Genomic DNA, 13,156 nt, shown 5'->3' on the forward strand with positions numbered 1-13,156 from the left:
GCAGGGAGGTGGGCGGCTCAACGCAGAAGCACCCCTCTACTGGCCCGCCACAGATGTCACCATCCCCTTTGAGAACCGGCGCAAGCCTTCACTGATGCCTGGGCTCGCAAGTGGGAGAAGTATGCTCTGCTGAAACAACATCCTGAGGGGCCACAGCTATGATGCTCAATGTGCTCATCATGGGAACACCTGGAGTATGGGACCCCAGCAACAAGAGCATCCTGTGTGCCTGCTGTATCTCCCGCCACTATGCCAAGCTGATGCGTTGGCTCATGGTGTCTGACATATTCAGCTGGTCCTGTGACATCTGTGTGGAGCACATTATGGGCCACTGCCAATACACCAACCCCACCAAGCTGATCACCACCAGACCGTACCCACAGGGGACTTCCTGAACCCCCCTCTGCACCTGATGGACTTTGAGAAAAATCTTCAATGGATCACCTAACTTCATCCAAAGAGGACCCTCACGATGAGACTCTACATGGACTGAGAAACTTTCTCCAACCTACTCCTTTCATCACTGCAGACCATTGTACGGGTTTGTGTGCATCTATCGTCTTTCTCTCTCAGCATTGCGAATCCCCTCCCTCCCCTTCATAGTTGGTAGGGTTGGAAGGGACCTGAGCAGATCATCAAGTCCAATGCTCTGCCCCGTCATGGACAGGAAAGAATGCTGGTGTCAAACGACCCCAGCTAGGTGATTATCTAGCCTCCTTTTGAAGATGCCCAGAAGCGAGCACCACTTCCCTTCGAAGCTGGTTCCAGATCCTAGCCACCCTGACTGTGAAGTAGTGCCTCCTGATATCTAGCTTGAATCTACTCTTGGTTAACTTATGGCTGTTATTCCTCGTTACTCCCCGTAGTGCTCGGCGGGAACAGGGACTCTCCTATAACCTGCTAGTCCCCCCGACCAGTTTGTAGACAGCCACCAGATCCCCTCTCAGCCTTCTCTTGTGGAGGCTGAACAGGTTCAGGTCCCATAGCCTCTGCTCGTAGGGCCTGCCTTGCTGCCCCCTAATCATGCAAGTGGCCTTCCTCTGGACCCTCTCGATGTGGTCCACATCCCTCCTGAAGTTTGGCGCCCGGAACTGGACGCAGTACTCCAACTGTGGCCTGACCAGTGTCGCACAGAGGGGGAGGATCACCTCCTTGGACCTGCTTGTGATGCATCTGTGGATGCATGACAAGGTGCGGTTAACCTTCCTGACCGTGTCCCCATTTTGATGGCCCATGTTCATTTTGGTATCAATAATGACACCAAGATCCTTTTCTGCTTCTGTGCTGATGAGAAGGGAGTTCCCCAGCTTCTAGGTATGCTGCTGGTTCTTCCTCCCCAGGTGCGGTACCTTGCATGTGTCAGTATTGAATCCCATCCTGTTCTCATCTGCCCACCCCTGTAACCTGTCTAGATCTGGTTGCAGCCTGTCCCTCTCCTCCAGCCTGTCCACTTCTCCTCACAATTTAGTGTCATTCGCGAATTTGGACAAGGTGCTTTTCACCCCTCATCCAAGTTGCTAATGAAGATGTTGAACAGTGCAGGCCTGAGGACTGAGCCCTGGGGGACCCCACTGCCCACATCCCTCCAGGTTGAAAAAGACCCATCCACCACCACCCTCTAGGTGCAGCCCTCCAGCCAATTTCCAACAATCTGACTATGTAGGCCTCGACGTCACAGTCACCTAATTTCTTAATGGGAATGGGGTGAGAGACAATGTCGAAGGCCTTCCTAAAGTCCAGAAAGACTACGTCCACCGCGACACCTGCGTCCAAGTATTTTGTTACCTGGTCATAGAAGGCCACCAGGTTGGTCTGACAGGACCTGCCTCTAATGAACCCATGTTGGTTACCCCTAAGCATGATCTTCCCTGCTGGTCCCACCCCCTTTCCTACCCCCAGGCTTAATTGGCTAACACTGTATTTTCTGTAATCTAGTTGCATTCCCCTCCTCACACCCATCCCTTTTATGTTAGTCCCTTGCTTGGGAGCTCTGTAGTTCTCTACTGGCTTGTCATCTTTTTGGTTCATAACTGTTAACATCTATTAATAAAATTAATTCTGTCCAGGTAAACATGTGCTAAGTATTAACATTGCTGTTAAATATACATATGAATTTTCCAGTCCACATATGAGTTTTCCAGTTTAAGACCTTATGAAACCAGAAATCAGTTCTGATTCTGTGGCAGTATAGAATTTTGTTTTGCATGATTTTAATTAAAGATACCCATGTAACATTTACTGAAATGAAAATGGGGTTAAAGAGAAAATGCGTGTACTTTGCAACCTCTGGAGAACTTGTCAATTTCAAACCAGTTTGGAAGTACTTGAACTTACATTAATATTCTTTATTTGAATCTAGTTTTTATTTGTTCCCCTGCTTTAGTGTTTCTAAAAGAAGTGTATATTTAGTTTATGAAGGAAGAAGATAAGCATGTTTATTTGCAGACAAGAATGTCTTCTGTTTACCAGCTAGAGATCCCAATGGAATCTACCACAACCTCTGCTAATGTGGAAAATATTGATGTGTTTGCAGAAGTTCAGAAATACATTATATGCTTTTTTCTTCAAAAGAGGCACAGGCTTTCTCCCGCACCAATTTTTACATTTTGTTACTCTTACAACTTTAATGTTATACAGTTGCTCATAGCCTAAGAATTGCTGGAGGAGTTGTTGATAACAAAAAAAAAAAATGAGATGCCTGATTCAAAATGTATTGGGCCTAATATCAGGCTGTTTCATCATTCAGTGCGCACAATGCATTCAGTTTTCAAAAATGGATGTCTTAATAGGCTATCAAGATCTCACCTGTAGATATTCAGAAGAGTATTTGGCACATTCATCATAGGAAAAATGTCTATATGATTGATGAGATTTGAGTTTTGGACATATTTTTAAGGGGCTAGAACAAAAACTGAAGTAGAATAAAGATATCTGAATCCAAAATTGCAATTCTGACAACTCCACTCCACTGATGCCTAACCCCATAGCGAATAAGTTCAATATATAGCTCTGGTTTTGACAGTAAATTGCTCCCGCTTCCTATAGTCCCCTCTCCCTGCCCCATACCTATAGTTCTGTTTTTGTGCACACACAAAAATATTTCAATTGTGATTGAGCTTAGCAGCTCAGCTTCCATCTCAAAGCTAAGACCCATATGCTGGGTGTTCCTTCATCCATCCCACCCAAGAGGCATGATTCAGAGCGTACTTATCAGATTGGTCCCCACAAAATGCAGGGCTTCCTTTTGAAATAGTGGTGATGGAACCCTTTTATCCAATGATGTTCTGGTTGGGGTACTTGCTTCATTGGAAATCCATGCTTGTTTCCTTTCTCTACCAAAAGAACATTTCCCATTTCCATGAAGAATGCACTAACTACACAATATAGGCTACTCTGGGGTGATGGCACTATCGACTCACCTACTTCATAGAAGTGAACCAGAGAGAAGAGAGAGGGAATGATTCTTAGTCTAGTGGTACCAGTAGGGAGTTGGGCTCAAGTCTCTGTTCCCAGGATCACATAATATATTCATTGGATGAAAAGTATAAGTAAAACATGTAAACGATCCTTGAAAAAGTGACTAGAACACAGTGATACCTCTTCAAGGGAAATCCCTGAACCACCAGGCTATCGAGTCATGTTACATTTGTTCTTTGCTCAATGAATTTTGTATGTTTTATGAAAAGTGGAACTCTCTTGAGAGGTAGAATAAAGAGAAATGAATTAATTGACATCAGGCCTTTTTCATTGTGGATGAATACTTTAACTGTTAAACTGTCATAAAAAGGCTCCCAATCACTTCCATTTTAAAATGAAAGGGCATAGGTGCCTACCTTCGCCTTTAGTAATCTTCAGTCAAGGAGTTAGCCTACCAAAGGTAGCCTAAAGTTGAGTACAAACATTTGGGCCAGCCTAGCTCAAGCTTGAGCATTCTTTCTGCAGCATTCTATCCATGCTTTTGTGTCCTGACTCTTTATGAACCTATTAGTGCATAGCTCAGGGCATATCTGTTGCTTCTTTGGTCTGACATGTTTCAGGATCCATTCCCACACAACAGTGTCTAGTGCAAGAGAAATTGTTTGTTCATGGGGGGAAATTATGGGAAGGACTTTGTAAGACAATGATCACTCTATTAATCTGCGTGGCATCTTCAATGCAAGTGTAGTTGATTTTAGCTTGAGCTAATGCATAGCTGGAGCTTGAGCCCAAACTCTACTTGAGCGAGTAAATACAAGTCCAAAGTACATACAGGTTGAGGGCTGTGTGTGTGGATGGCAGGAAAATTTGGGCAAAAATGTGTGTAAGAACATGTGATAACCAGGCAAGCATATCTTAAAAGGCAAAAGGCTGAACACAGAGGTCTAGAGGTTCAAAAATTTCAACAGGCAGTCTGTAAAGAGTTGCTTATCCATGATTGTTACCACTGTTTAAAAACAACAACAATAAAATAATCCAACCCAAACCCAGGCCTGAACAACTAAGTTGGTAGAAGTCTCTTTTAATTTTTCCCAGTATTACTTAATGCACACCTTGATGAACATGGACACCAGGAATCAATTAATTCAGAGTAAAGCACGAAAAAGTAGAATGCACAATATTTCTAGATGACTTACTGCTCAAGTTCTGGAAGGAAGGTGTAGCTTGCAATGCTACAAAAAGAATGAAAAAGGCAATGAAAAGTGATGGCTCCATGATGAAAAGCTAGCAATCTGGTGGTGGAAAAACAATTTAAAAGCCAAAATTTAGCAAGTAATGAAAGAAAGTAGACTGAGGTTAAAGGAAACTGACTACCAGTCCTGGCTGCATCAGCACCTCCCCCACAACACTGGCTTCCTGGCTACCCTGGCTGCTGTAGCCATGGTGGAGAGATGGTGTAGAATGCAGAGGGGGTGGTGGTGGAGGAGAAGCACCGCCTGACTTCATTCTAGTGTCCTCCCACCTTAAGCAGCATTTGGGTCTTATGCCCTACTCATCCACCCATAGTTATGCTACTGGAGGACAGTGTCTTGATTATGCATCTGTACTGTATTTCATACAACTGTACTTCAAGACCAGAAAGTTTAACACAAACATCCATGACTATATTACACAGGACTTATTAGGGTATAAAGGCCCTGCCACATGTTCAAATGAATGCTGGATAGAAACCAACTATAGAGTTGTTATATATTTTCAAGCACTAACTTTGTAGCTGGTTGGCTCTTTTTATAGCTAGATAGTCATTTTATGGTGTGATAATTACTTTGCACATATAGCTGATCTAAATTTATTGCTCAGTTATCCAGTTAATTGTGTGATAATTGCTTTGCACTTGTGGCTAGCCTTACATTACATGAATGGTCCATCTAAATTTATTGTGCAGTTAGCCAGTTCATTGTGTAATGTATGCAACATGTAGCTGGGGCCTAAGAGAGATAAGAATTTAGACTAAATTAAAATGATCTGATGAAGTGAGCTTTGGTTCACAAAAGCCCATGCTACATATTTCTGATTTAGTTAGTTTATAAGGTGTACATCTACTGTGCCTTTTGTTTAAAATTAGTCATTTTTTAGTCAAAATGTAAGTGAACAGAGATCACTGAGAACTTTTTGGCAGGTCCTCAGCCATTGTCCCATCATTCCAGGCTCTTGTCTGAATCTGATTCTAATTTAATTTCATCACACATTAGTATTCCACAGAATCAGTTCTCCCTCACTAAGCCTTCTGGGCTAGATAATCAGGAAGTTTATATCACTGCTGCTTCATTGCCTTCAAGGAAATTTACATGAATTTATCACAGGTGAGGATCTGATCCATGCATGTAAATTCCTTTACATCATCCCAAAACCTAAAACAGCCTTTCTGCAAAGGTTTTGCCATGATAATCTGTGCTATTTAAAACCATATTATTAGACTGATACTTCTTAAAATGAAGTATGTACTCCATTCACAAGGATACTGTATGTTGTTTCAGAGCAACTAAAATTTGATTGCTTTCTAATTTAAATCTTCTTTAGTTAATTTCTGGAAATATTCAAAGGGTATTATCATGGAATGGGGTGTCAGCAATTCCAGTGTTGATTTAAAATGGAACTATAGCTTTAGTCCCAAACCAATGTTTTACAACAGTATTTGACTACAACCTAACCATATCAACAGAATGCAATTCCACTGTAACATTTGATGTTCTTAAGTTAATTGCTGTGGCAAAGTGGACATCCCCACTAGCCACAGTTAGCCCCCACACCTGCCTCTGTGCATGCTGCCCGCCATGCCTTGTTGGAATAATAATATGCTGTTAAATAAGGAAGGAGGCTGCCCATTACTGCACCCCCATATTTGGGGGTGTCCGTGGCTCTGTACCTCCCCTACACGGTGGCCCAAGCCTCGCAGATGGCATCCAGATGTTACACTGCCCCCAGCCTACAGCCAGAGCATGCTTAGGCCACACTGTCATGCCTCAGTCTCACGTGCATTCAAACCGCCTGCCTCTCACTCGGGCCTCACTCACTCCACCCTCTCTCACAGGGTCTCTTTCTTGCATTGACAACTTATGCCACCTTGCACCCTCTTGGAGCGGGCACCCTTTGGCCATAGGCTTTGCTAGTCCATTCCTTGGGTGGCAGATGTACTGTCTGTTGGGCCTCTCCTGGGACCCTCACCAGGGTAATGGAGAGCCAATTACCCGACCAAATCTAAGCATACTCAAGCCCTTTCTGGGGTGACACAAAGTATGTATATGTACTGGGCCCTTGGCCCTCTAGTTCTTTTCCCCCTCTACTCAGGGCTCCACACTGCCCCCCCTCTCGGAGCTCCACACTGCCCCCTTTACTCAGGGCTCCATACCGCCCCCTTTACTTGGGGTCTCGGGGCTTCTTTCCTCGGGTGGGCTCAGGTGTCCATATCCATGCCTGGCCCCCTCTACCTCTGTTGTCACCTGACCCACCCAAAGGTGGAAGCTGGGGTTAAAGCATCCCAACCCGGCTTTCACTGGGGTGGTAATTGGCCTGGCATTTTCTGGGGGCTCCCACGCCACTGAGAGTCCCACCAGGCCACCCACTCCTGGCAGGGTGCAGTTTTAGGTCATGCCCAGGACCAGGAGCCTCTTGACCATCCCCCACGGCTCCTTGCCTCCAGATGATACTAGCAGCCTTGCAGCCAGGCAATGTTGTTGCCTGGCCTTCCTGCAGCAAAATGCCCTGTTTATATGGGCAGCACTGAATCCAAAATGGCTCCCCTCATCAGGTACTTTCCGGCTGCTGGCTTCAGGCCCTTAAAATGGCAGGCACAAACAGTCCCCTACCACAACTGCAGAAAGAAAAAAAACACTTGCAGTGGATGGAGGCAGTACTATATTATTACTGTGCATCATTCACTCAGCAGTAATCAAGGATTAGGTACAGGAACATAAAGTAAGGGACCTAAAGCATTCTTTGCATTTATTTCAAAAAAAGGTTATATAAACACGTTTCATGTACAAATAAAAATGAATATCTCATACTAAACCAACTTTGTCATAAAGAACATACTGGACATGTCTAAACGTGCAATTATGCCATCTTAAATTTACTGCACAGTAAGTGGGAATAGGCCAGTGTCTACGCATGCAAGTGATGTGGGACTAAATTTAGACCCAGGCCACAGCAGCCTGCTATGTGCCCCTGTGGTCCCTGGGGGGAGCTCCAGGCTCTGGCCACATGGCTACCAGCACCTGGGACTAACTTTAATTCCAAGTAGAAGCTAGACCCAGCTGCCAGCACTTGGGACTAACTTTAGTCCCAAACTGAAGCCAGGAGAGGCAGGCAGCCAGCCAGGAGCCTTGGGGCTGAACTCAGGCTTGTCCCCTAGTAGCCTGGCAGATCCAGCAGGGAGGCCCCCTAGGTTACTGTGCAGTAATGCATCTACATGTGCATGATGCAGGTATCAAATTTACACTCAAGTTAGCATGTCACCATATTTACTGCACAGTACAGGCATGCACATGTAATTTGGGTTACCGTGCAGTAAATGTGCACATGTAGGCATGCCCAAGGAGAGGTAGGTCCTTGGTCAGCCATCTAATGTAGCCCTCTGTCAATGATGCTACAAATTATATTTTAAAATAAAACCACACTGTATTATTCAACATATAATTCTGAAATATTAGCCTGAAACATGTCATGCATAAACACAACTGCATTTGAAAATAAAAGTTATTTAAATTCATACAGAGATTACATATTCAGTCTATTACTTTCTGACAAAGCAATTCTATGGTTATACAGAAACCACAAAGAATCTGCTCAGTTTTAGGTAGGGCTGGAAGGGACCTCATGAGGTCTTCCCTGTTTTTAGTTATAATATCCTCCCCGACTTAAAAAAGGTGAAGTCCTCTTATATCCTTCAGAACAATTCCTTTTTCAAAACACTGGGTGACTGGGCATGGCATTTAAGTTGGAAGAGAGCCACACCTATGTTTTATTAAATGGGCAACAAGCAAGGATTCAGAAAATTAAAAACAAATAGAACAACCTACCCCTCTTCATCTCTCACACACGTGCGCATGCATGCACACACATGCATACACACTTAAGCAGAACAGGGGAGTATAGCGTAGCAAGTATTTTTTACTAAACTGGGAAAGGTCAATCCATGATATATCTTCTGAAATAAGCATAAACTTCTTATACAGCAGTGGGAGCCAAACTTTTTCAAAGGGGTGCCATAAATCAGTCCCCTGACTACTACTCCAGTCCCCTTTCCCTGCCTAATGTGTTGCTCTGCTTTCTGCTCCTAGCCCAGTGCTCCCTGCTCAATCTGCTACTTTGCTTTCTGCTTCTTGAACAATTTGCCACTGTGCTCCCTGCTCTCTCCCTGATCTGCAGTGTGCCACCCACAGAGGCTTCTCATGCCACTTGTGGCACCTATGCCACAGGTTGGCCATCCCTGCTATACAGGAACTTTGAATTTACTGAAATGGTCTAAGAAAAATGTGTATAATCCCAATGCCATAAGAGGGGTGTTTGTGCCTAAAAGCTTGCAAAGAAACTTTTTTCCAACTATTTTGTTGAGCTAATAAAAGATATCACATCTACCCAAAGAACCCATCTACACTGCACATTTAGTCCTGGTGATGAACATTCATGTTTGAATTAGCCATGAATTGAAGGACTGCAGCCAGAATACATGAATTCAAATGATTCTTTGCAAACATTGTGGATTTGCACTACATCATAGTGAAGTAGACTACTCTCATGCCCCCTACTTGAGCTGCAGCTGCTCCTTTTCTTGCCACCAACTGCTCTTGATTCCCCTGGCCAGCAGCAATCAGCAGTGTGGGAAGGAGCGTTAGTGACTTGGAAAGTGGGGGGGATAGGGGAAGCACTGCTGATTGCTTCTGTGAGCTGCACATAGCCCCCTAGGAAACTTTTGAATACTCCACACTTTGGTAAACACTGATTTTGTTCTTTAAAATGTACCCTGGTTATGCAAATTTCTGCAGGCTCTGATTGAATAACAGCACTTAGGCAGAGAACAGGAATCTGTAGTTATTTAGGAGAAAAAACGGAACAGTTATACAAATAAGAGTCTTTTAGCGTTCATGAAAAAGTGAATACTTAAGAATAAATAACTACAGCACTCCTGCACTCTGACTGGCCAAGACAATTGTTTTTCATTATAGTTTCACACTCTTTTTCTGATGTGGAAAGAGTATATGTAATGCTAAAAGGTTTTTTCTTCAAATAACACTTTTTTCTTATTGATAATAAAAGCAGATAACAGCAAAGTAGAGAGCCAGTTTATTTCATAACTCAGATAAGAACTCCTAGCATGATGGTGCCACAAGTAATGTCACAGCTCAGCGAAGCAATAGTCTTACCTTGCAGATGTAATTATTAGAGCCAAAACAGCAAATTATAATGCACCATTTATCATTTACATACAGCACAATAATACAATGTCAGCACAAGTGTTTCACACCAACTTTTAGGAAGCTGTGCTGTCAAACTGGTACAACTATCATTTATAAAAAGCCACTAGCTTAGCATTTTCAAATCCGGTCCCAGGGACAAATTGTTTGTTGGTTCCATTCACATCACAGGGCAAAGTGACAAACTGGTACACAAAGTTCTTCACATTATAGACCATGGATTTAAAAAGAAGGGATTATTTCAACTCTTAATTCAGTGCACAGGAAGAGCTGGGAGGGATACCTCAACAACATCTGCATGCCTTATGCTCTGCTTTAGTCTGTCCTATGGGTTTTTTCCTTTTCATAACTGTTAAAATTCTTTAAAAGCACAAGAAAAAAAAAGTAGAGTAACAAAAAGTGCGTAAAAATGACAAAATACCTGATTAATTATATGCTGTTGTAATTTTTCTCCACACACTGAAAGAGAAAACAAATAGAAGTAATTAGCTTTAACATATTCTAATGAATAAAACGATCATATACATAACACAACAAAAATGATGCAATCAACAAAAAACAAAATATGATTAAATAACAAAGTACAAAGGAGTATAACAGGCTTCAAAAGGAACATACTAAAATGGAAATTGAGCCAAAGCCATAATATTTGTGGAATGGAACAAATACTGTCATATACAAACCACAAGGACTAAGGTACAATTTAAAGGATAGCCAATCAAAAACAGTAAGGCTAATATGAGACAAAATAGGTATGTTAGAGATCAGAATCACTAATCCACTATGAAATAATCAGACAAAGGAAAAAGGGAATTACAGGGCATGTCTACATATGCTTTTATGTGCGCTTAAACTTAATGCACATTTGCCTAATGTGTATTAAGGTGATTTAGGCACGTGTCTACACATGCATGCACTAAGGCGCATTAATATGGTGTGCAAACTGCTGTGTCAACATATACAGCCTTAGCACATCTACACGTGCATTAAGGTGCTTTAGGTATTTGTCAAAATTTGATACCTGCAAAAGGAAGTATCACATTTAGGCACAAATAGCCTAAAATAGCCATATTTAAGGTGCATTAAGGGTGCACACGTGTAGACTCACGCCCTTCATGCACCTTAAAAATGGTTAATGCACGTTAAATTGGCACGTGTTAAATTAGATGCTCCTTCGGAAAAGTTACATATATTTTAAGTGATCTGCTCTGGGTAATGGGAAAGATAGGTACTCCAAACTAATATCTGAAATTAATGGAAGTGATTGACACAGCTAGCACCCAGACTGTCAATAAATAATTTCAACACAGTATTGGAACTAAGGCCCTGTATTCCAATAATTAATTAGTAACAGAGATGTCAAAGCTTGGATGGAAATAAAAGATAAGGAAGCAAACCTACTAATAATTATATAATTTAATTTAAATCAATAAGAATGGAAGATGATCATATTATGTCCAATTTTATGAAGAATTGATACACACGCATTTTATGTTGGAATGGAATCGCATATAGATATCGCATGCAATATCACACCATTAGGCCAACCCAGATGGTGACTGGATTGCAATGGACTGGCCAGTCACATAGGGAAATATCCTTCTACAAAGCACAGGGTTCTTGACCAGTTATATCCAGCCACCCAAGCCCCATGGCGCACTCTTGGAATATATAATTTTCTGGGACGTGTGCTCAAGCATGATGCATGGATGTTCAAGTCTACCAAACTAGAACCTCTGAAACATGGCTCCGGTGTAGTTAACTCAAGCGACACTTATTTGGAAAAGTGTTATTTTTCCATTAAAAAAAAAAGAGACATCCCCAGTTAAATCAAGAGTACAGTATTATTTCAAAATCTACACTAAATTGTGTTGATGCCATGTCAAAGGACAGTTTATTGTAAGGTTTTATTATAAAAAATTACAGGGATGTGTTAGAGGCATTTGGTGGATGGCATAAGATGTATCCAGATAAAGAAAAAGACAAATTTTACATTATGAAATGAAAACAAGATGAAAACAAATTAGATGTCAAAAACTTTCTAAAAAGGTACAGATGGAAAACAAAGCAAGCCTACTAGGCAATACAAAAATCAAAAGTTCAAAATGAAGACAACAAAATTTCAAAGTTGCAGGATTACTCCTACAGTATATAGTGGCAAAGAGATCATTAATATTTAGACTAGATTTAAACACATATGAATAACAGTGGCACCTATAGCTAAGATAAGTTGTATACATAGCCAAAGTTAATAATCAGGGCCAGGTACAGACATTATACTTTTACCAATATATGTGATTGGAAACTAGACTATACCCATAAGAGAACAGAAATTCAGCACATATAGACTGGTTTAAAAATGGTGAAACTTAGTCTAAGATTTGCCCCCATCCACCAAAGGTAAGTGTGTGTTCTGTTTGCTACTGGTTTAAACTATGGTGCTTATAGAGAACCGCATAACTTAGATAGATTCCACCTTGGGCTTTTTAACTGTCTGTACTTAGCCCAGGTGGCTTGTTTAAGAAATTCTACACCATCATAATATTGCACAACCTTACTAATTGAATTATGGTTTTGTGTGCTTATTTGGCTTTCTTCTGAACCATTCTGGGAGTGGTAATGGAGATAATGGTCTAGGACACCCAATACTGGTACTTTACTATAGTAATGGAGTTTGTATTTCTATTAAGAATGACATACCTTTTCTAAATGAAAACTATTTTTACCATTTAGGGAGAGCAATTTTAATTAGTAGTCTGTAGCAATAAGTCTACAGAGTGACCACGGCAATTACACTCCTCCTGCAACTGGAGGTCATCCATAACCACTGGAGACAGTCAAGAACTCCCACTCATACATTTAGGTTTACTAGCAGTTGGAACTATCTAGAACAATTGCAATGGGACTTCCTTCACAATTTATCAGCATGGCTCTTTAACTGGCCTGGGAATATGATACTAAATTATAGTTGTATAACTGAGGTACGTGGCTGTTGTGGGGGTGACTGGGGCAGTACTAGGTACCCCTTTGAGCAGAGCAGTACAAAAATAGCTGCTGCTGCAGTGGCAGCTGGCTGCACCCCTGCCATCAGCACCAATGCACCTCTCTGCACTGTGGCTAACCAGAGCATGGAGCTGCCATGCTATATCTCTGCTAAATGATGATGCACTCACTTCCTCATAGTTTCATAGTTTCATAGTAGCTAGAGTCGGAAGGGACCTAGGTAGATCATCTAGTCCGACCCCCTGCCTTGGCAGGAAAGAGCA

The 13,156-nt window shown here is 42.0% G+C and overlaps 1 protein-coding gene across 1 annotated transcript in view; it reads right to left on the minus strand.

Moving 5' to 3' along the window:
• The window catches only part of CHST9 (carbohydrate sulfotransferase 9), a 170,706-nt gene that overhangs the window by 23,846 nt on the left and 133,704 nt on the right, over positions 1-13,156 (minus strand). The window contains exon 3 of the mRNA XM_019547308.1: positions 10,312-10,349. Coding sequence (XP_019402853.1) covers positions 10,312-10,349 — 38 coding nt within the window. The remainder of the gene's footprint in view (positions 1-10,311; positions 10,350-13,156) is intronic.

This window comes from Crocodylus porosus, unplaced genomic scaffold (assembly GCF_001723895.1).
Source record: "Crocodylus porosus isolate Cpor-Errol unplaced genomic scaffold, CroPor_comp1, whole genome shotgun sequence".
NCBI lineage: Eukaryota > Metazoa > Chordata > Crocodylia > Crocodylidae > Crocodylus > Crocodylus porosus.